We start from the raw sequence: 23,938 nt of genomic DNA, 5'->3' as shown, positions 1-23,938 counted from the left end.
AGTGCCAACTTACATAACTGAAAATCAATGCTTTTCAAAGCCATTTGAATGTTGGCACAAGCCGCTCCAGGACTTGTTCCAAACAGTGATAAACTGCTGTAGTATCCAAAATGGTTTCACAGCTACTGTTTCAAAAAGAAAAAGCTGCATCTCCAGAAAGGACGGGCTTGATTAAGTGCCAAGGTCCAAACCAAATCTGTTGCAACTGGCTAAGCAGTAGGAAAGTATCCTGAAATCACTTCTGGGAACACTGTACTGTGTATAAAGCTGAGGCGACACGTGAGACCAAAGGCTTGGCATTATTATTATTGGAATGACTCAGTGAATGAACAAAAAATTAATATGACAATGCAAGCTTCTAATATTATCTACCCTTTACACAGTTCACCCTATAAATTTGCATGTCGTTTGTGGCAGGCACTATGAAGTGACTCTGCACGCAAGCAAAGGGAGGAAAGGATATGCAAGGCAGCTTTCCTCTTCCTCCCTAAATGGCAGCTGTTGCAAAGGCAAATGATGAGGAAGGCAGGGAAGTGGGAGAAGGCAAATCCAATATATTCTGTAGACCCAAACCTCAACCAGCTAACCAGGCAACCAGCTTTTCACTCTCAGGGGAGCAATAAACTTATTCACCACCACATGTTCTGCTTCCTCCTGTTTCTGGTGGGCAAGGTGCTTGAGGTTTAAGAGCCAATGGGAAGGAGACAAGGAAATTTGTGCCTCTGTATCCTTACAGAGAAGCTGGGCTGTATTCTCAGCCTTCTGTGATGCTCAAAGTAACATTTGGGCCAATAAAAATATAAGCTAAAAAAAAAGAAAGAGAGGCACTGCAGAACAAGACAGGCACCCATATTTGATCTTGACTTTTTTGATAGAGAAAACATAACCCAAACTGTTCGATTGTCTCAGGCTCACCACTTCCTACATATCATAAGATCAGGCCTGGGAGCCCTTGCTTGATTCCGATGTGATGTTGCTATGCAGAATACCCTTTGGGAAACACCCTAAGTGCTTGTCAGTTACCTTTCTGAAGGAAGCTGGAGTTTTGCTACAATAATACTGTGCCAAGGAGAAAAGGTCCTCTATATCTTCTACTTCCAAACTGGCAGGGGATTTTTCTAGGAATTCTGAAACATATAACAGGGAAATTAGGGTTTGGGGAATTTAAAAACCAAACATTAAAATTTGTGTTTGCCAGAAGTAAAATGTATTAAAAAAAAAAAAAACCCAGAAGAATTACTCAAGCCAACATGTTTGCAGCTGAACCTCTTTTAGACACTCAAGCACTTTTTGGTTACAGAGCTCAAATATTTTCTATTTCACTACTTATACGGCAGTCAGCTTCATCACAAACGGCATGTGTCATAGGGGTGGGAGAAGACTCCCAAGTCCCATGGTAATACAGGAGCATATCCTGGCTGCCTGAGCAACCATGACAATGTTCATTTCCATTTGTCCACCAAAGTCAGAAATGACAGAGCAGTGCATCCCTTAAACCCTGTACAAAGCCACATACTTTCCCAACATCCAAACCAGAAATTTTGCTGATGTGCATTTCTTCAAACACTCAATGAGAAGAGGTCTCATTTGTTTGCTGCCTTCACAAACAACTGTTCTACATTTTTAAAAAAGAGAAATATGCCATCTTGTAGATCCACAGAAAAATATTTCAGATTCTCCAGATAAATGCAGGTGTGCAAGGAGCCATTAATCATAGCAAACAGCAAACCAAGTCAAATATAGGTTCATCTGAGTACGGCAGAACTGACAAAGTAGGCGGGGGGGGGGCACACAAGCCTGCCCTGTATATTATGCCACACTGCAATCTGAAGTTCAAAACATATGGAAGTAACTTTGATTAGTTTTTTTAAAAAAATAACCTTGCAGGAGGAGAGGGGAGATGGCGTGGGTGCTCAAAGTTGCTGTAGCCTTCTACACATAATGCTAAACCATAGTTTAGCTTTGCATCTGATCTGGCCCCTAAAGAACTAGGCTCATCTTTTAAAGAACCAACTCATTTAATAGGTGAAAGTTAAGGGCCAGCTTAATTCTTCCATATCAATGGGGTTTCCAAGCACCTAACCTTAGCTATCTAGTGCCTAAGGATTTTCTTTTCTACAGCTGCAGCAGCATTAGAATGGCAGGACTTACTGACAACATCTTCTTTGTCCTCCGACTCTGGTGCTAAGATGAATTCTCTGGAAAGAGGCAAAAGTGGAGATAAGGTATAAGCACGCAAAGCAGAGACAAGTCTATGTGGCCAACTAATTTGTTGCCCTGCATTAACTATATACTCACTTTGCATTAACAAGGATGATAAGCATTAGGAAATAAATGAAGAATGGATCTGCTAGCTGTAGGTATCCGTCCCATATTGCACGAGTGACTTCATGAGAACAGTAGCTTGAAAACAGGCATCCAAGCTGGAAAATTGAAGGAATGAAAGGAAAGTCAAGCAAGTTTGTAGTTAACATTATTATATTCACAAACTACCTGGAGGGAGGGGGAATAATTAATACTCCAAAATCCAAAACCCTTGGGGTGCCTTTCAACTCTACAGTTCTATGATTCCATGTACTTTGAAGTAAGTCCCCCATGATTTCAAGGGACTCATCTAATAAGAGTAAGGACTAAGGCTACAATCCTACACACACCTATCTTGGAGGAAGCATCGCTGAACTTAAATCAGAGTAAACTTGTGACTTACTTGCACAGAATCCTGTTGCACATATCCTAAAACCTCAGCTATGTTTGTATTAAAAGGCAGCTTTCCACATTTCCTGTGAATCCTGGTCAGTTTTAAATATTCTGCAGTGTCATAGCTTCCCAAACACCATTGAGGTTTCCTTAGCAAAAATCTGAATGCCAGTAAAACTCTGCAACCAAATATTTGGAAATAGCAGCTGCGTAGTAGAGTGTGTCTAAAGTGCACACAGTGTAGCTTCTGCATTACAAATAACTACCCTAGTCTGGGAATTACAATTCTGTCAGAAGACTAGGATTTTGCAACAAACAGGAACCTCAATTTGTTTGGCTATTACAATAATAATAATGCACCATAAGTGTTTACAGTTACTGCTTTGCTTATTAAAATGCCAATCTTTGAGCATGGGATTCATTTTTAGAGACACATTTGTGCCCAATCTGCTAAGCAGACATCAGAATATTATAATGCCTAGCATCTAAATTTAATACAATAAGGTCCCCTCACAGATTATACATGCCTTTTTTTGTTTTTGTTTAAGCTTCCTTATTTAGCAAATGATACTTTTTAAAATTACTACAGAAGTATGCTTTTCATTATGTTTTCCTACTTTCACTTTATTACCCAGTTGAGTGCATATGAGTCTGGGGTCATCTTTTTGGTGTCAAGAAAAGAGCACAGCTCTGGCTCATGGTACTGGAGGAGCAGCCGGAAGAGATGAAATGGTCTCCCTTTCAGGAAGCAGTCCCTAAAAAGAAGAATAGCAAGAGTGCTCATGAAACAGAAGCACAATTATTCTTATTGCACACAACTTTCTATTCTTAAACAAAATAAACAGAGCATTAAAACTGAAGACATAGACACCTGTGACAATAAAAATATCAGGCTCAGTTTGTAGCTTTGTTTCATATACACACGACAATGGAAAACACCGTCTATCAAATCCACAACAGAAAATTATTCCTTTCTTTGAAAACAGCTAGCAAATCCTCTGTCCCGGAAAAGAGTGGGTGGGTTTTTGGGGAAGACGGCAAACAACATTTAAAACCAGAGTGCCCATGAATATATTTTTTCTTTACCTGGGGATGTACTTATTCATGATAGCATAGAAGCAGTTGTATAAGTCACTTCGTGGAAGTTGAAGATGCACCAATGGCTTAAGTAGATATGTCCAACTAAGGCTAGAACTGTATTTGACATTACGAGATTTACAATAGAAGGTAATCACAGATTCAATATCCAAAAGTAATACTGACTTCTCCTCCTCTGGCACTGACAGCTGATCTGAAAACAGACAAATATCAAAACCATGTTGAAAATGTGTCATTTATCACTTGATTCACTGGTGGTACCTTATCATGCTGGGATCATTCTCAGAAACCGGGAATGTCAGAGAGCAAGAGAGGGCACTTCATACACAGCTGCTATAGTGCTGTCCCAACACAAGGCAACCAACATCTAATAAGTCCCTTAAGCGCACCAATACTGCTGATACGCCAACTCTGCTACTTTCCCCTTCTAACTGCACCTCTAAGATTGCATCTGATAATCCTCCATAATACGTGACAACATTAAGGAGTATTTTTTTTTTTAATGGGAGAGCTGGAAAGCCTCAGTGTACCTGTGGAAGCTCATGAATGGCCCTTTGGGTTCTGTCTCATTGTTATAATACATAACAGTTCTCCCTGAAGAGAAGGACATTGTTGCACTAGGCTGCATGATTATGCACTCAGCTGCTCATTTGACAGCAGACATAAGTCATTTCACATGAGCAATCAACTGGCAAATTGCACTGTGAATGCTAAAATTCTACTGTTGCACGTTCATGTTTGAAAGTTCTCTGAGAAGGGGGCTTTAGAATGCAAGGTGAGCGACTGCAGAATTCATTTATTCACCTTTTTTTAGAGACAGAGGCTGCTTTTTTCAGTTCTACAAACAGCAACTGCTGATAAGTAAACATTTATCTAAGTGATAATGGCTTTTATTCATTCAATCATTCATACATACATACAGACACATACGATTTATACCCCTGCCTTTTTGTAAAAATAACACTCTCAGGACAAAAACAAGTTAAATAAAATAATAAGGCAACAACAATATTTTAAAAGGCCAATATTTTTAAAGGGCTAGGAAAATAAAGCCATCTAGAGAAAGCCCGCCAATCCTAGTATGGTAGCACAGTCCACATTTAGCCATCTGATTATTGCACAAAATAAAATGTATTAGCAGGGTCATTAAGCTAATGATGGCATTAATATACTTTTCAGCAATAACCCTTAAAGAAGGCTGGCAAGACTACCAAGATATTTCAGCTAGACTTTACTGAAGTAATTCTGAGTTGCACTCCACAGCTCTTAGAGTGGCGATAGGACAGGAAGGTAATTCTTATGGAGAGAATAAAGTGTTCAGAAGGGTTTCAGCCTAGCAATTTAATCTTATTTCAGACGTACCAACCAGTTCTTGACAATCTTTGTGAATCAGTGTCTGTTCCGGCAGATCTAGACAGCCATCCCATGATGCCAAACTGTCTCCTTTACCTGCAACGTTCAGTGCAATCTAAAAATACATACAAGAGAGGGTGGAAAACCTTCAGTATGTTCCAATGTACACAAAATACAATTCTTAAACCTGAATTATTTAAAATTATTCAAGAAAAACATTTTTAAATGCAAATGTAGGAAGCTTTTAAAATTATCTCTTTATAACTTTCAGCATTCTTGAATAATAAACTTCCTTAACGTTTATGTTTAATACAAAGTAACCATTCTAGATCAGACTTGGTCGTTATTTATTCTATTAATGCAAAAAAATGAAACAATGTTATTCTGTAGCAACTTAGAAACCAAGTAAGTTTGTTCTGGGTATAAGCTTTTGTGTGCATGCACACTTCTTCAGATACACGAAAGTTTACACCCAGAACAAACTTACTTGGTCCCTAAGGTGCTACTGGACAACACACACACACACACACACACACACACACCCCTCAACTTTGTCAGACCAACATGGCTACCTACCTGAATCTAGAACAATGTTATTCCGTGCACCTAAATAGCCAAAGCTCACATCCTACTTGTTCTGGTCAAATTAAGGGCCTGGCTACATATTACAAACTAGGGATGTGGAAACTTCTTAAGCCTGAGGGCCATATTCTCTTCCAGGCAACCTTCTGAGGGCCACATGCCAGAAGCAGGCAAGGCCAGAAGCAAAATTGGGAAGAGCAACAAATGTCACTTTTACCTCTGTAAAAGTACAAAGGCTAATTATGGAGTAACCAGCCAGACATGCATTCACCAAGACAAGAAAGAGGTATATTCAGAGTTAGAGTACACATTCTAGCCTATTGGACTGTCAAACTGTTTCTGTATCTGTTTATAATACAAAAATGAAACAAATATTTCCCTGGGGTGTAAAGTGAGGGGTGGGCCTGACAGAGAGGCTTGGGTGGAGGGCTGAATTTGACTCCTGAGCCTGAAGCTTCCCAGTCCTGTTATTTTCAGAAACCCAATTCCCTTTTTGAAACAAAAAAGACCATTTCAGGATATGGGTGACTGGGACCTGAGAAAAAAATGGGGGAATGACATGCTGGACCTTTCCCTAAATGGCTATTTCTCTGCTTCAGGTACATTTCCCCAGCTGCTTTCCCTCCCTGTAGGATTCAAGAGGTGTTTGTCTTTTCAAACATGCATTTGGGACCCCCATGAAAAGCCTTTTGAAGAAGCAATGAAGAAACTGCAAGCTGGGAAAGGAACAAATGTCCTGTTCCTACGATGCTTCTCCCCGTCGAACAGCACCCTCTGAAGTGACTTCTCCATCTGTGACATGGCCACTAACATACCAGGGAACACTTTTGCTTATTATGTGCAGTGAGGCTGTAAAAAAGATGTTGAGGAATACTTCATTTTGCATTTACAACATGAAATGCGGCTGCTTAAAACAAAGGATGCCATAAAGTTAACTTTTATTGTAGTTCTTTCTTGTAAAAAAGAAGCAATTATTGGATTTTAAAACACATATACACACACCAAGTATGAACCAAAATACAACTGAGACTGTTAGCTTTATAATGATAAGAGCTGAAGGGCCCCCTCTAAGTGGTTCCTGTCTCTTTTGAAAGAGGCCAAGAACTCAAGACAAATTACTACCTCTCAAAAAAAAAAAAAGGCCTTACCTTCCAGACCTTGGCTCTTAGGTCATCAGGCAAAGGTCTCCCTTGAATTATGTTTCGGACAGTTTCAAGATCACAACCACCTTCTTCTAGAGCTTCTGCAAGGTCATTCTCCCTGGAAAAGTTATCTTAAATAAGATTAAGTGAATTTAAAGCACCTCAACATGATCATCTCTTAGGTAAAGGTAAAGGTACCCCTGCCCGTACGAGCCAGTCTTGACAGACTCTAGGGTTGTGCGCTCATCTCACTCTAGAGGCCGGGAGCCAGCGCTGTCCGCAGACACTTCTGGGTCACGTGGCCAGCGTGACAAGCTGCATCTGGCGAGCCAGCACACGGAACGCCGTTTACCTTCCCGTTGGTAAGCGGTCCCTATTTATCTACTTGCACCCAGGGGTGCTTTCGAACTGCTAGGTTGGCAGGCGCTGGGACTGAACGACGGGAGCGCACCCCGCCGCGGGGATTCGAACCGCTGACCATGCGATTGGCAAGTCCTAGGTGCTGAGGTTTTACCCACAGCGCCATCTCTTAGTACAGGCTTAATTATTATTTCTTATTACCCCAAAGTGATGCGCAAAATATTTTACACAAAGCTAAAAAAAACCCAGTTAAAAACACCCCCACACCCCCAAGATGTACTTAAAACCAATAAGAAGTGGGCACTCATTGCTTAATTGGGGGGGGGGGGGAGGTGCTGAGACGTATCACACAGTGGTTTAGCAAGCTGTTCTGTGAAGTGCCTCCCCCCTCAGAAGAGGGGCTTGGTACTAGCTGTGAGGGGATAGGAGAGATGGTGGGTGAGGTGTAAAGGGATGGAGACAGGGTTTGGTCAAGTACTGGGGGAAGGGTTAGGGTTGCCAAAGGATAGGCAAGGCTAGCAAGCAGAGTGAGAAGAGGTAACAGCCCCTAGCAATTTGCCTATAAATAGAAGCATACATGATTCAAGTTCCATCTCATTTGAAGTGAAGCACCTTAGATATTACAGTATATTCATCCTTCTGAAAATGAGACATTGTTATGCTTTAGATTATATTTTAATGATCTGTCTTGTGGGTATGGGCATGTGCCGAAAGGGGTGGTGGAAAGAGATTAAAGAAACATTCAAATATTTATGGCACAAATCTTAACAGGTTTGATCCAGAGTTAAGCATGTAATTAGGCTGGTAGAAGCCAACTACCTCATTTCTCTGCCCCATGTCAGCCAACCCAGTCTCCTGAAAATGCTCCGCCAAGGGCTGGAAGACTCTCCTGAATAGTACTGGGTATATAGCACAGCAGGCTGAGAAAGAAGAAAGAATCCCTGAAAACTGGCAGCTTCTGTAAGCTGGAACTCCCTTCGTGGAAAGCACCCCCACCCAAATTTCCCTTTTCTAAAGCCTCAGGAACTACTACTTACCTTTAAAAAGTGGGGAGGCGGAGTTCTGCCTCTGGGGAGCCACCAATGGGGGCAAAAGTTTAACAGCTCAGAAAACAGAAAAGAGGGCTCCTGAGAGCTAATACCTTCTGGTGATGGCAGCAACCCAAAGCGATAAGAGGCCCCTTTTATAGGTATGAAGAGGGCTTTTCTCCCCATTTTTATATCCCACTGCAGCCTGCCGATGTAGACGAAACTGCCCTCCCCCACTCATAGGCAGAGAATGGGACAACCTACACACAGTGTGTGTGTGTGTGTGTGTGTGTGTGGTCTATATCTGTGCTGTATGTGTGGCAAGTATGAGTGCATGTGTGTACACATGTATGTGCGACTGTGTGGACAAACGTAATGCATATGGCCCTCAACACAACCCTTGAGCTGAAAAAAATTAGAAATTAACAGTGCTTTTCGTAGTCCCTTAGTGGTAAAATGGCTGTTCTCAAAATAATATTGATTTGTCAAGATGTAATGAAATGGGGGTGAAAAAAGCAAGAAAAGAAGAGCTCTTGGGGTGATTTTATAAGTTAGTATACACTATACTGTACTATATCATACTAACATAAACTGTACTATCTTGCTGTTGGGAGAAGGCAATGGTTCCCCTGCTGTTCTTATTCAGCAGCGTATGAACTTATTATTATTGCTTGCTAAGCCAAACTAGGATCTCTTTCATCTTTTAATTATTTCACTGTAATGAACACCTGTTTTGGAACAACTCATTGATCAGCCAGCTGGAACCTTGGAAAATTAATCTCCTCCTAGGCTGCTGAAGCGCTTATTCATATGCTCCTCAGAGATGTAATGATGCTTTTTTATCCCTCCTCTCTTAATAATAGTCACTCATTGCTTCAGCCTATATTCTCAAGAGAGTCCTGTTATAAAAACATTGCATGCATTCTGAGAACCTCAGATTCAATTGTTCTATGTATTTCCTCCAGTAACACATGTGTTAACAGCACAGCAGCCAGTTCAACAAGTTATACGCTGACTTTGATGTGCCAACGCATTTGGTCTCCTTTGGCTCACACCCAGAACTTGCTTGCCAATCACCTTTTACCAAAGCCCAGACAAATATGAGGAGCAATTTGCTCTTCTGTTAGGGTCAACCTTCAAAAAGCAGCCCTTTGCTTTATGGTGCCTTCCATAATTTAAGATTGCCAATGAAACTACAGTATTATTTGGAAATTATTACCTTCAAATGTGAAAAACTTGATTGAGTCTTGGAAAATTCTCACAGAATTTAGTTAGTTCCATTGTACTAATAACCACATTTTAGCAACAATAAGGAAGCTCAGACACATTCTTAACTACCACTGGAAATTCCCTCTACCACAGTCTGAAGGTGGTTGGAGCGTAACCACCTCTTCCGTTTCATCATGTCTGCCTTATTCAGTTCTCAGTCCTGCATTCCTCATGGCCACCGCTAATGTTTGTTTCTCCCATGTGAGCCTGATTCATGTGCGTAAAAGAGGAACTTCCATCATCCTCCATTCTACTACATGTGTGCTTTGTGTTGCTCTCTGCTGGACCATCATCAATTATTATGATAAAGATCCATGTGTTTGAGGAAGAAAATGGCACCAACTATTGTTGTTGTTATCATTATGCAGTAGTTTGGTATTCTATGAATGAGCGTTTTACTTTTAAAACTGTACTGTACTATTGTGAGACTCCTTATTCCTGCATATTTCCAGTAATTTAATGTATTTCCAAAGGAAGGAGTTGAATATTGTATGGGGAGGGCCAGGGAAACGTTGCACGTAAAAGCTGCATTCTAACACTTTTAATGCCCTTTTCACTAACAGTTTCACAATGATTTTCTTCTGCTTTTTACATCTTATTTCCCAACTCTTCTTGACATAATTTCTCACTTAAAAAATATTTGCTAAATACCCATTTCATGTTTTATGTGTTTAGCGAGGGGACAGGGAGTAAGAAAAATAGGCATGATTCTGTTCCAAATTACCAGCACAACACTGGGATAAAGCTAGCAGGCTACTGTCCAAACAGAAATCTCTACATGACTGGCCACATTAAGGCAAAATGCGCAGTATGATTTTTAGAGAGCTAGTTACTACTTTAAGCAAAATGGACCAAGCCCATATGTTACACTTGAAAAAAGTCAGGCTCCTAACCCTTAAAAAGCTGCTACTGGAGTCTAGACATTTTAATTCCCTCCAATCCATGCAGAGTAGTTCCTAAAAATCTTAGACTGGGTTGTTTAAAAAAAGGAAAACTCTTCATTTTGATTCCCTGAAACAAAGATTCAAGAACTCTGCCACTGTCACTCTCTCAGACTACATGGAAACTCAAGTACATTTTCTGAAACATGATCATGAGCTAAAATTTCCAAAGTGTTTTTGACAACTGCTAGTATCCATATGAGGTACTCTTTGTCTTTATAACAATCAGGATTTTCCCAAGACCTCCCACAATGGATCAATACATTCCCCAAAACACATATTGCTAGAAATTTGGTGACAACCATAAATTCTGACATGTGCCTAGAATATAAAATTTCTGGATTCTAGCAGAGATCCTTATATTCTTTTTGGGTTGCATGTATATGAAGAACTTAAGAAGTCTATCTCCAGGAAGTCACAAGTGCAGGACCATAACAGACAAGTTCAATCCTGGAGGTGATCCTAGAATAAAAGATTTTGTATGCTAGCGCTTAGCCCTGACTTCCATTAGCACCATTAGTTTTTGCACCTTCTACCCAATACTTCTCTCTGAACCACGCTTATCCAATGTACTTCTGTGTTTGTTAAAAAGTAAGCAGAAAAGACTGTAAAGACCTTCCAACATCACAATGCCCTTTGGAATTATCCAGCAGTCTTTGCTTATGTTATAACTTCCAAACTCATTTGCTCATCGTCATATCACACAGTACACCCATTTCTTGTCTCATCCATCTAGTACAAACTTTGCCACAGTAAAGTTACAACTTGTAGGCTTTATCTCAGAATGCGCTTGACAATGTTATAAACAAGTGGCAACATGCTTAATATTGCTGAGTAAGAGATACTAATAACTAAGTGCATCATTTACATTGTGACATGACAAATGCTTAATAAATAACAGACCCCATTCAACCTCCCTGCAAACTTTGTCCAAATAAATCAGAATGAATGTTCAATAAACAGGTTGACTAGAAGCAACCTGTGATAAGTGAAGTTTGAGGTCTGCTGCAAGTCACATGGAGTGCTACTCTAATTCAGTATATGGCTGCACCTTAAATCTTTTTGAACCCAGACTGGAATTTGGAAGCAATCCCATTATAAAGAAAGCTGGACTCCCCATTTGTGACATAAAGCAAAACAAAAGGTCCAGTATTTAAGTCTAAAAATTAACTTTTTAGATAGAAACTCCTTGAAACAGCCACACACTAGAAATCATAAAGGAGAGTAATCATGCACCAAATTTAGCCAACTTGAATATTCTGACACCAGTGGATAATGAACTTGACATGGGGTAAATTTTCCCATACCTAAAGAAATCTAGAAGAACAGATAATTTGGCGTTAATTACTGTAAACTATATGGTATATGTAGCTTACAGTAATTAACGCCAAATTAATTAAAGCCAAAACTGTTTATGCACAGGCAAAAGATGCACCAAATATATAAGTCACAATCATTCAGTGAAAGGAAAAAAACTAAAGATCACTTTTATGTGTACTATCCAATCAGGTGAGACCAGATTCTATTCATAACAACAGCAAGGGGTGTGTGTGTGTGTGTGTGTGTGTGTGTGTGTATTCTCTAAGGCTCTAATCCAAGTAAACAAGCAACCAGTCATGCTGCAGAGTATAAGTCCTGTGGAATGTCCTCCTGTCAGATGTCAAGGAAATAAACTACTATCTGACTTTTAGAAGGCATCTGAAAGGAAGTTTTTAATGTTTGATGTTTTAATTTGTTAGAAGCCGCCCAGAGTGGCTGGGGCAACCTAGTCAGATGGGTGGCATATAAATACTAAATTATTATAATTAGAATTATTATTACTCAGAAACTGGGTCAGCTGAATTTAGAGGGTGTTACTTCTATGATAACATGGGAAAGATCCAAGTATATTAGTATCATAGCAGTTTTGTAGAAAGAAAAAGTTTGAACAAAAGTCCACTCCAAATTAAAGTTAGAAAAGATGAACTCGCTTAGACATTTTCCTGAAACTGAGTTGAAAACTGCCACGAATATGAATGTTCAGGTCAGATTTTAAAACAACTGACACCATACTAACTAAAATGAAAATACGTTAGGCACACATATTGGCCTGGATCATATAGACCCAATGAAAGTTAAGTCAGCTTTAGTGTGAACCCTTAAGAAATGCCATGCTGAATGAGATGGAGATCTGGCTAACTTTACATTATTCTAGTCACACCAACAGCTAACCAGAAGCATGTGAGATGCTCACAGGTGAAGCGTGAAGATGACGGGGCATCCCCCCAATAGTGTTTATGTCCTCAGCATCCAGTAACTGGAGCCTCTGCATAGGGAGCGCCATTCAGCCACTGTTACTAGTGGGGAACAGCAGTTATAATACAGAGTAGCAACCGGGGGTTGGGGAGGAGAGTCCAAGGTGCTCAGCTGTAAACCTGGCCGGGTGGACCTTGATCCAGCTCAGCTCTCAGCCCAAACTGAACCACAGGGCTGCTGAGAAGCTGCATGAAAGAAGGGCGTTCCGGATAACCTAATGCCATAACAGGTTATACAGATCATAGACCCGATCCCAGACCCAGATCCCACCTCGCCCGCCCCCCCTTGAGAAATGCCGCCTTGTTTAGGGAAGCCCTGTTAAGGCAGCCCTGTTTAGGGAAGCTTTTAATGTTTAATAGGTTATTGTATTTTAGTGTTTTGTTGGAAGCTGCCCAGAGTGGCTGGGGGGACCCAGCCAGATGGGCGGGGTATAAATAATAAATTATTGTTATTATTGTTTCGAAGGAGCCTGGGTTTCAGGGGTGGGGTGGGGATGGATCCCAGCCTTGGCTTTCAGCCCAACTTGACAGCTCGTCCTCCTCCTCCATCGGGAGCGAGCAGGGGCAAGCCGAGAGGAATGGGGGGCTGCGGGTGCAGAGAGCCCTGCCTGCTCCCTCGAGACACCGGCCCTTGCGGAGGGAAGAGGCAGAAGGGAGCTGCCCACGGCAGGCGGACTGGAGTCGGTCGGCTAGGGGGCTCCGGGCTGGGGCTGCCCAGAGCCTACAGGCATTCCGGGCGGGGCAGTTTCTGTGACGAGAGGCCGCGAAGGTGGGAAAAGCGACCCCCGTCCGCCCACCCCACCCTCCGGAGAACTCCATTAACCGATGGATTGTCCAACTCACCAGCTTCTCGGTGGGAGCGCTTCCTCCGCTCCCGCCATAGCTGTTGACGTGCCCCACCACCGAAGCCGTAAAGCGCGGCCGACATTGCCAAGGTTTTCTGTCGCAACCTCTCCTCCTTGCGACATGGCTGCCGTAAAGCGCAGCATTCGCGTATAGACTTACGATAAAATAACTGGCGCACAGCCTTTAGGTTCCGAGTCCCCTTTGCAAGCTCTCCCCCCTTTTCGTTCGTGTGTTTGGTTTTGTCCCTGGACAGAAGTGCTTCTGTTTCCCCATAAGGAAACAATATATATTTATGGAGGTATCCATGATTTTATTTATTCATTATATTTCATTCAAATGAATCCCAAAGCAGCTTACAAGCAATAAACAAGTGTGAAAGAACATAAGAACAGAACACCACACATCCGGCATAAATAATGTAGTATAATTAACATCGTAAGCGAAACGATTGCAACCTATAAAACACTGCTAACAAAGCAACAACTAGATATCGCAATTAGAGCAAAAGTCGTATTACACGATTATCCAATCAATGCACCATCTATTAGTGATGTTGTGAGAAGGATGCAACCCCGAAATGTAGACACTGGTGCTTTCCAAAGAGAACTGACTTTTGCATTGTAAACGGCTTGTCGAGATACTGTATTGCAAATGGTTCTCCAGCAATAGGGCTGGTGTGTGTGTGTGTGAAAAAGCAACATGATTTTTCCAAAGAAGGCTAAATCTGAATTAAACTTGGGGTGGCACTGGACCCTTTTATGAGCCCTTACCGCTCCGGACCAGCACCCCGTGCACAAACGCCCCCATCCTAAAGCCGCTTATCCACAAGCAAAGCACGCGGAGGCGGAGCGACGACCACGCGGCTCCGGAGTAAGGCTTCCTCCTCTTCCCGAGGGCGGCGCCGCGCTCGTTGCTCGGGACGCCTGCGGAGGCCCCGTCCCACACCCGCCCCTCGGGGCGGACCTCGCCGTCCTCGGTCGGAGCAGGGCCAGCCGGCGGCTTCCTCCGCTCCTCCCCCTTCTCAGCCCTTGGTAGGAGCGGCGTGGCCTGCGGAGAACCTGCAGCATGGGGGACACCCTAGACGAGCCCTGGTGGGAACCACGTGAAGGGAGCGGCAGCAGTCCAGGTACCGAGCAGGGGCGTTTGCTGGTGACTGAGGAAGTCAAAAAGCAAAAGCCTTGCTTTGCCTCAGACTTTCTTTTGGCCTTCTTAGAGCTTGGTTGGCCGCCTGTCGTGGATGTTTCAGTTCATATTCCTGCATTGCAGGGGGTTGGGCTAGATGACCCTCTCGGTCTAGGGTCTCTTCCAACTCTGTGACTTTCCTTTCTCGCTCTCTCTCCTCTACACATTTTGCCTCCACTTGGGCAAAGCAACTCAAATCTTCGCTTTCCAGCCCCAACTTCTGATTTATTGCGCTCCCTTCACTGCTAGAGTTTTCCTCCTGGTGAGATATGGGGCTAGTGCCGGATTTACACATTAGCTAAACAAGCTATAGCTTAGGGCCCCACTCTCTTGCCCCCCCCAAAAAAAAAATTAAAGGAAAAAAACAACTGGATGTACATTTCAAAAACATAAGATAAAAACAAATAAAATAAAACCTACATACAGCAGCAGTGTTTAGTTTTGTGTAGGCTCCTATTTGTTATGTGCAAGTGGCTTTAGATACCTATTAGGTCCATAAATTACCATATAGCATATATTCAACACAAAAAACAGCAACAATTTGTTGTTGACACAGGACAGCTGGACATATAAAGGGCCCCATTACCTTCAGTAGCTTAGGGCCTCATCAAACCTAAATCCAGCCATGTTTATTGTACTCTCTTCACTGCTGTTTTGCTAGAGCAGGCACCCCCAAACTCACCCTCCAGATGTTTTGGGACTACAACTCCCATCATCCCTAGCTAACAGGACCAGTGGTCAGGGATGATGGGAATTGTAGCCCCAAAACATCTGAGGGCCAAGTTTGGGGATGCCTGTGCTAGAGTTTTCCTCCTGGTGAGATGTGGGGCGTTAGGATAATGGCCCCAAACCAATAAAATGCATTTTAAAAACAAATGAATAAACAGTGTTAAACTGCCTGCTAGGTTTCTGACTGGGATTTGTTCTTCAGCTGAGCTGAGGAGGGACTTGTCTCCCTTCAGCCCCTTTAGGAAAAGAGCTTGGGCGCACTGCACTTTTTGAAACCAATTTGGCTTCCAACTAGCCTGTGAAACAGGTGGCACGAATGAAAAGCCGAAGTGACCTTTCAGGAGGAGTGAAACTGGAAGCAGATCCCCTTATGAAAAGGCCTTGAAGCTTTAAGGGTTTAAGGACTGCTGCTTATGAGGGGGATAAATATAAAAGGGGGTGGAGGGTACAGTTCTCAGGGACATATGGCTGACCCCTTTCTTGGGTTTCATTCTGGAGACTTGGTTGATGTGTAGGGATCCTTGTCTGTGAAAAGAATGAGTATGTAAAATGTGTACGTGTGATTGGGCATATATGTTACATTTGCATTGTGACCATGCATACCCATCACCTGCATCTAATCTCTGGCCTTTGCTTACATACATATATGCCTAATATATTGAAGAGGGTCTTCTTGACATAACAAAAGACCAGGGTTCTCACTTACGAAGACAGAGAAGGAATATATATATTACAAAAAGAAATCTCAGGGTTGTGGGTTTGAGCCCCACGTTGGGCAAAAGATTCCTCCATGGCCAGGGGTTTTGTAGTTCCTTTGTGATCCCTTCCAACTCTACAGTTTGGTGAGTCTGTGAACCACATATAAATATATATTGGTCTTATACTTCTTCGGCTGCTTTTCATTCTGTGAAATGGGTTGGCAACCTAAGGCCCATGGGCCACAAGCGGCCCACGGGGACGTTTAATCGGCCCATGAGCTACCCCCGAACCGAGCCACCCGCTCGGCGAGTCCCCACACGCTGCACTAAACTGGCGAGGACTCGCTTTCGGGGTGCCGGAAATAGCCCCTGCACATGCTCCAACGCTGGAAATTGCGTCTACGCAGACGCTGGAAATCACACGCATGCGCGATCCAGCCCACAGAGGGATCTCTGCTGGAGTGAACTGGCCCAGGCGAGGTAAACCTTGCTGAGCACTGCTGCAAAATATCCGGAGTGTTGTAGCTTGGTGATGGTGCTGAGTATTTTTTGCTACCATATGCCAGATCTCTTCCTTCCTCCAACAACAGTTCCCAGGTTTTTCTGAGGAGACAAACAACTGTGAAAACTATTAGAGCATGTTGTGTAGCTATAGCCAGAGAGTGCTTTTTGGCAATATGAATGCTGCCCTCTAGCGTCCCTCACTTAAGGCCTTTCTGTATAACCAGTTTTTGGTGGACTACACTATAATGTTCTGTTACTGCTGGAGGAGGGTGAGCTTCCTGGAATGGTTCAAAGCGAGCCTTCTGCAAAAGAGTTAATTTGTGCTATATTTGTGCCTGAATTATGGTCAGTTTTATTCCAAACTCCGTCATGCTCCTGAGCTTGGTACCATGATGAGTGTAATGGAGTCTGGAGGCTTCTCCATCTTGGCATCTCCAAGGGAGTTCACAGTAGCATCTTGGGCCTAAGATTCTATGGGAAACTTCCTTACTGTCCTGCCAACTCTATTAGGGTGTCAGGATCCATAGCAACTCCATCTCCTATGGGTGTTTGCACCTAGGATAACTGCGGCCTGGTTTTTTTAATTACAGTACTCACCATTATGGAGTACTGTCACTTTTTTTTGTACTGCAGCTTATGGCAGCCATTTTGTGCTGGCACCCATAGCACCATTAGCAATATCTGGTGTACCTCATTTTTTACCCCAAATTCTTCAGCACAATTACTAGTTATTACACAAATAACCCCCCCTCCAATTTCTTGCCATGTGCCATTTCCCCAAAGTTGTATTTCTCTTACAGGGCTGTGTAATGAATTGCATTTTTTGTGTGGAGGCACGTACACTTTCGCTGAAATTTTCTGCTCCTGCGTAAAACATTTTTGTTTAGGCAGGTGTATCCGGACATTTGTAGAAGTTACATGTGTTTTATTCTGCTTTTTGGTTTGTTTTTGATTTTAATTAGCTGTTGAAAGTTTTGAAATACCCGTTTTTAATGGTCTTATATTGATGATGTATTTTTTTTGTAAACTGTTTTAAGGTTTTATTGCGATCAAGTGGTATATAATTTTTGTTAAACAAGCAACGTGTGTCATTTTATAAGCTGTTTCATATGCTTACTTGTTTGACGTCTATAGGCTTCTCCTGTCCAACACAATAGTTTGTGTTCAATAGACATCCTTTCCCATCTCATGTGGTGTAAATAAAACTTGCAAAACTATTGTAGACAAACAACTAGGGTATGCATTAACTGATGTTCTGACATGGACCTGGTTAGGCTTCACTTGTATGTTGGGATACGTAGTGTCAGCTCTCATGTGTTTAGACAAGATTCAATGTCTATACACAACTCTGACATGATCCTGTCTGGAGGTCAGATGTTTACAAGCTTTGCCCTGATACAGAGTTCCCTAACCTTATTTGCCTAGGAAAAACATTTTGAAATCTAATAAACGCTCATAGGCACCACAAAATGCCTGTTTGACAAAACACCAAGCAGGCAACACCCGCCAAAACAAACAAATCTTCAATTTAAAAAACAAATCGGTAGGACAGGGGACCTTGGTGGGCACCAAAGTGTGGTGTGTCTAAGGGCTTTGTGATACCCACAAGCACCATGTTGGAGATCCTAGCTCTAGAAGGTGTCAAGGGGAGAAATAAACTCTGCAGGTCTCTGAGTGAAATAACAAAATGCAACAGGCACCTCTATCTTATGCAGGTATTCCAGTATTGTATCTATACTACACTGTTCATAATTACATTGCGCTGAATGGTAGGGGTGTTTGGTGTTTGTCACTCAATTCTCAGTGGCGGAGCTTAATGCTCTGGCACCGGGGGGCGGAGAGCAGGCGGGGGCATGGCTGGCACATGTCCCGTGGGTGTGGCACACTGCCCGCAGTGGCGTGGTGCATGTCCTGGGGGCATGGCGCCCAGCGCAGGTGGGGGGCAGCTGCGATGGCACCCCACCGGGATCACACTGCTGGGGGCGGTGTGCTCCCCCCGCCCCCCTCTTCCTCCACCAGTGTCCTCACTCAGGCACACATGCCTGGGAGAGGGTTGACTCTCATCTCCTTCAGAAGCAGCCTCTGCCTCCTTCAACAGTCCCACCTCAATTCTTAGGGGGAAAACTCTTCTTTTATAGTCACTTAGGGCATGGGAGACCCTCATTTGACACCAGAAGCCAAAATAACATGGTAACTTATTGCATCCCCCCCCTCCCCCTTTAAATTTTTTCACATATGCTTTTTAGGGAATTGTTGTAAGAGTAACATCTCCCTCCTTTGGATAGCACCTTAGGAATGTGGCTCAGTGATGCATATTATTTCACATTGACATATGAAAAGATTTAGCTTTATAATGAGACATAGGAGAATGTTCACGGCCTTGCTTTACAAACCCAAACACACAAGAATGGTACTGGCTTTAAAATAATTAGCTGTCAATTTAAAAAATACTTTCTCATTCAACCTGCTATGTTAAACACTTCGACACACAAAGTACATGGGAATAATTAAAATACACAGCACCTTCGCTTTTAAAATACATAGTCTCCTTGCAAATAATCCACTTCCTTCATATACAGCATTTCTGCCTCTCTAGTGCCATTGCTCCCCAGCTCTTTTTCCTGTTGGGGAAGGGTACTGAATGTCAAACCCTCTAGCCTTCTCTTGTGTTTCTTCTGCTGCCATTTTGGTGTCTGGCAGGAGAAGTATGTTCTTGGTGCCATACCACCAGGTTCTCTGTAGGTGGAAGGAGCAGGACAGGCATCCATTGCTATTTGGCCTGGGTTGTCTGCTTCCCAGTTACCCATTTGCAGCATCTTCCTCTACCTTGGTCATATCTAAAGTTTTAGTATACTGTCTGTTTGATACGACTTTTCTGTTTCATAGCAATGCAAACAACCTTAAGAAACACCATCACCATTTCACCAGAATAAAATGCTCTCAGGTGACCTTCTAACTATAGCTACCGTTAAAGCAAGTGAAATGATCTACGTAGTAACAGACCATATGTAGATGGACATAATTTCACTGCTGTGTGGAGTAACCTTGCAAGAGCTAACATCTGAACTAATTGGAAACCTCATTTCTCACTCTGTGCTAAGAGGCATATATGTTAATGTGCTGCTTGGTGCAGATCAGGAATATGGAGCACCGTTACACTGCTTTGTGGAGAACAGAAACTTCATAAGCATGTCCTGATGCTTTATAATTCCAGTGTCAATGTTTTCTGCCCATGTATGATGCTTTTATATTACCTTTTACTTGCATAGGTCTTGGGGACAAAATGGGCATGGTGTATCCTCGTCACTCAAAAGTTAGACATTATTCTATTACGTATCAGGCCAGTCTATCTTTTCCCACCATTTTGAATCACAACGCTGGGAATGGTTTTGGTGATGTGTGATTTTCCAGCTTTACTGTCCTGGAGTGGTGTCTTGAGCTGCCCAGTAGGTGTCCTCACTGGTACTACAGTTGCACTGGTATTCTTTGGTTTAGGGATCCGCGTAGGAATCGCTTGACGAAAGACATCAGCAATCTGGGATAGATTACAACAAAAGGGATAGAAGTAATTGTTAAGGCTGGCAGTTTGCACAGTTCTTTAGTAAACTAAACATACAAATTGGCATGAAATATAACTTAAAATTGCTGGAATAATACAGTTTTGGGGTTGTTTTTAAAGAAGATACTAGATAGGAATGTAAGAGCTGTGAAGGACGTTGTCTCTAGATGGCAGCAAAGTTCAATAATTTGTATAAATGACCATTTTCAAACTCTGAAGCATGTTTTTTTAGCATCACTGGGGATTCTGCTTGACCAAATTATGAACAGTGGGGTTCTAGATTTTGTTACACAGCTAACTGAACCAAGTGGATAATCAAGACAAATGTTTTTACAAATTGCTCAAGATGTGTTGTGAAAGGGACCATCAGGGAAAGCAAAGGAAATATTTTTGGGTCCATATTACATCCATATTTTGGGTGAGAGCGACACGAAATCTTTATTTCTGTTCAGTTTCTATGTCCTGATTTACAGTCTAATAGGATTAATCAGGAACAGCACTTCTTTGATCATTTGGTCACTTTGTGACTTGGTGTCTAGGCTGTTTTCACTTTTTGTAAAATTAGAAGACACGGGAAGATTTGGCAGGCATCCTTGCTTTTGACTTAGATATCTCTTAAACACCTTTTCATGTTGACAGGTTTATGCAGTTGTCTAAAATGTACCCTGAGTAGCTAGTCATTTTAGAGATTGCTTTGTATTGTTTTTAAGTGTCTTTATGTTGTTATACACTGCCCTGATGTTTTTGTAGGAGGACGGTATATGAATACTTTAATAAATAAATATAAGAAAGGCACACATGTGGCTTGAGTTGGCAATGGCGCCTCTTTCTGGAGCTGTGCAGATAGTAGGCTAGAAGAAAAAGCCATCTTGTAGCCACTTTGATGCTGCCTTGAGGCAGCTGCAATTCATGGTGGGCAAGAAGGAAATGACAAGACTGCGGTAAATATAAGTAGGGATAGAGAACCTGTGGACATCTAAATATTGTTGGCCTCCAGCCAGCATAGGTAATTGTCGGGGTGAAGACTAGAAGGTGATGACTAGAAGCCTACAGGTTTCCCATCCCTGCATTAAACAAAACCCATTAAACTTGGCTGCTAAAAACCACACCAAATAAATGTATAATCAGAGGTATTGACTGATCTTGGAGATTGCAAATCAACATAGCGTAAAAATCTTCACAGGTCAAAAGTTAACACTTTGGTTAGGGTCCTGGAATAAATATGGGTGCTCAGCTGATTCTGGGTACTGTGGCTCTTCTTCGATCAGCAGGTGGGCCACTATGTTGTTCAGTAGCTGCAGCTTCCAAACAGCTATCAAGGGCACCTGTTGCACCTGCAAAGTCTACTGAGATTTTTTTTTAAGGCAACCAAGAGAGAGATGTTCAGAAAGACTAATTCTGAAAGGAAGGCTTTTATCCTGCTGATCAGCTGGAAAGGATAAAGAGTGTGGCTGGCAATCTGAAAATGCAAACAAATATGGCGCTTAGAGGCTACAAACATGAGAGACCAATGGAAGCTGAACATTGCCTACTGGGGTACTTTACTCCCCAGGTTGACACCTGTCTGATTTGTTTTACCTAATTTATTATGTGGGCAGAAGGCCCGCTTGGACCAGCCTTGCATGTGTATGCATCAATCTGATGTCTGATTGAGCACATGCATCCCCTCTTGGAAAAATTACAGGTAACTGTTGAACGGAATTTGTGTGTATATGATGTTGAACTGATAAGGTTTGGCCTGCAGAGGGTGCAATTGCTTAATTTCTGTTCCATTTATAGTCTGCTGAGTGTGATGTAGTCAAGTTCCCTTCATACCAATGGGTATTTATCCCCCACCTGGGCAGAAGACCTGATATGCTGAGAATACAATTCTTTCGTATATGAGAGAGCCTGGAAAAAATGGGCTGGACTGTTTCTGTTATTTTTTAATGCTTCTGCCTGAATTGCTGAGTCCAGTTCTACTTAGGAAGTATTCCTGATTAGTTCCTAGGACTCATCATCTTTCCTGTAAGCTTTCCAAATGCTTCTAATTCCTCTTTGGCAATACATATAGCCAAAGAAACCCACGTGCAAATACCAGTTTAGCCTTGGAGTTCTTTGGCAACTGCCCCTGTGTGTCAGCTTAAATTTTTCATGTCTGCAGTACAAATTAATACAGTACCTTGTTTCACAGGGCTTACGTAGCTTGGTGAAATCAGGATTGTGAAGCATGTTTCGTACAATAAAAGTGATATATGTATATACACACACATACAAATATGCAAGCTTGTTTTCTCCTGCTACGGAGGGTAGGACCCAAACTAATGGATTCAAGTTACAAGAAAGGAGATTCCTACTAAAGATCAGGAGGAACTTTCTGACGGTAAGAGCTGTTTGACAGTGGAACCAACTCCCTCTGCAGGTTGTGGTCTCTTCTTCATTGGATGTTTTTATGCAGAGGTTGGATGGCCACATGTCATGGATTCTTTAGTTGAGATTCCTGAATTGCAGAGTTAAGTTAGATGACCCTCAGGGTCCTTTCCAATTCTACACTTTTATGATTCTATGAGGTAGCAGAACTTCAGGTACTTAGGATCATCTTCTTGATGTTGTTTCTATAATATTCTATATTAAATTTCTATATTGCTCTTCATCCAAGGATCACAGGGCAGTTTACAATATAAAAACACAAATGCATGACATAGTCACAACAAAAACAATACCTCTCTCCCAGTTCAAAAGGCCATTGATTGGCTAAATAAACAAAGGCCTGGGAGAAGAGAAATGTTTTTGCCTGGCACCTAAAAATATGTAAGGAAATTGCCAGATCAGCCTCCCTGGGGAGAGCATTCCACAAGTGGGGAGCCACCACAGAAAAAGCCTGTTCTTGTGTTGCAACCTTCTAGACCCCTTGATCAAAAGCAGTCCACAAACTTGAAACAAATAAAAAATCATCTCAGACCATTGGTCATGCTGGCTGGGGATGATGAGAGCAGGCATCTAATAATATCTGAAGGGCACCAGATCCCTCACCCCTGCCTTCTAAGGACACTTCATCTGTGAAGTTGCACCTGATACAATTCTCAAATCTGGCATTGTTTACCGCAAGGATGCTTATCTCCAGGTATATAAGATCCATAAGGCCGTATTGGTTAGAGACAGAAACCTAACTGTCATACCTGATATAAAAAGTTCCCATTCATTTGTAAATACCAAGGGTGGTCACAAGCTAAGCTTCTGGGTTCAGCTGATTTCAGTGGAATAATGCTGAACAAGTGATGATTGTTGCCATTGACATTAGTGGGAAGTAAAATGTTCTCATGTTTTCCGCTTTTGTAGATAGATTACAGCCCCCTTTTAAAATGTTGAATGTATATGTGCCAGGTCTTTCTGTGTTGTGGCCTTAGAAAGAACCACTTAGGGAAGCAGCCTGTCAGTGACAACCACTGGGTTTAGTATCTGTTTCTTGGAGTTGGCCGGCAGATGAGCCCACTGACCAGACTGAGGCAAAGGAACTGGGAGTGCCAAGGAAAGGAAGGTCACTTTTATCCTGCTTCGGCCCTTCTCTTTTTCCTAGCACAATATTTTTAGGTCTTCGCTGCTAAACTTATGTCAAAGGCTGGGAACAAGCTATAAACGGCTTTTTCTCTAGTTCTCTTTGTGAGCTCACCAGTGGC

General features: G+C 42.3%; 3 protein-coding genes across 8 annotated transcripts in view; 1 reads left to right on the top strand and 2 right to left on the bottom strand.

The window, feature by feature from the left end:
* TBC1D23 (TBC1 domain family member 23) overlaps positions 1-13,768 on the bottom strand; it is a 31,987-nt gene extending 18,219 nt beyond the window's left edge. For 3 of the 4 annotated variants that reach the window (XR_014510723.1, XR_014510724.1, XM_083438877.1), the window contains exons 1-8: positions 13,608-13,768; positions 6,879-6,990; positions 5,158-5,263; positions 3,784-3,988; positions 3,329-3,452; positions 2,299-2,423; positions 2,152-2,198; positions 1,024-1,127 (exon numbers count right to left, since the gene is read on the bottom strand). Coding sequence is in view for 1 of the 4 variants with exons in the window: in XM_083438877.1 (XP_083295003.1) it covers positions 1,024-1,127; positions 2,152-2,198; positions 2,299-2,423; positions 3,329-3,452; positions 3,784-3,988; positions 5,158-5,263; positions 6,879-6,990; positions 13,608-13,753 (969 nt within the window). In the remaining 3 variants the exon portion in view is untranslated. Of the gene's footprint in view, positions 1-1,023; positions 1,128-2,151; positions 2,199-2,298; positions 2,424-3,328; positions 3,453-3,783; positions 3,989-5,157; positions 5,264-6,878; positions 7,004-13,607 lie in introns of all 4 variants that reach the window. The other variant, XR_014510725.1, reaches the window with a different exon arrangement.
* A 739-nt stretch (positions 13,769-14,507) lies between these two features.
* The window catches only part of CMSS1 (cms1 ribosomal small subunit homolog), a 177,411-nt gene continuing 167,980 nt past the window's right edge, over positions 14,508-23,938 (top strand). The window contains exon 1 of the mRNA XM_083438487.1: positions 14,508-14,736. Coding sequence (XP_083294613.1) covers positions 14,676-14,736 — 61 coding nt within the window. The 5' untranslated portion in view covers positions 14,508-14,675. The remainder of the gene's footprint in view (positions 14,737-23,938) is intronic.
* Positions 19,055-23,938, bottom strand: part of FILIP1L (filamin A interacting protein 1 like) — a 182,625-nt gene continuing 177,741 nt past the window's right edge. For all 3 annotated transcript variants that reach the window (XM_083438287.1, XM_083438288.1, XM_083438289.1), the window contains one exon: positions 19,055-20,258. In XM_083438287.1, the coding sequence (XP_083294413.1) occupies positions 20,070-20,258 (189 nt within the window). In that variant the 3' untranslated portion in view covers positions 19,055-20,069. The remainder of the gene's footprint in view (positions 20,259-23,938) is intronic.

This window comes from Podarcis tiliguerta (assembly GCF_965153285.1).
Source record: "Podarcis tiliguerta genome assembly, chromosome: 4".
Classification (NCBI taxonomy): Eukaryota; Metazoa; Chordata; class Lepidosauria; order Squamata; family Lacertidae; genus Podarcis; species Podarcis tiliguerta.
The sequence above is the reverse complement of the archived record's forward strand: the minus strand, read 5'-3'. Positions and strand labels throughout refer to the sequence as shown.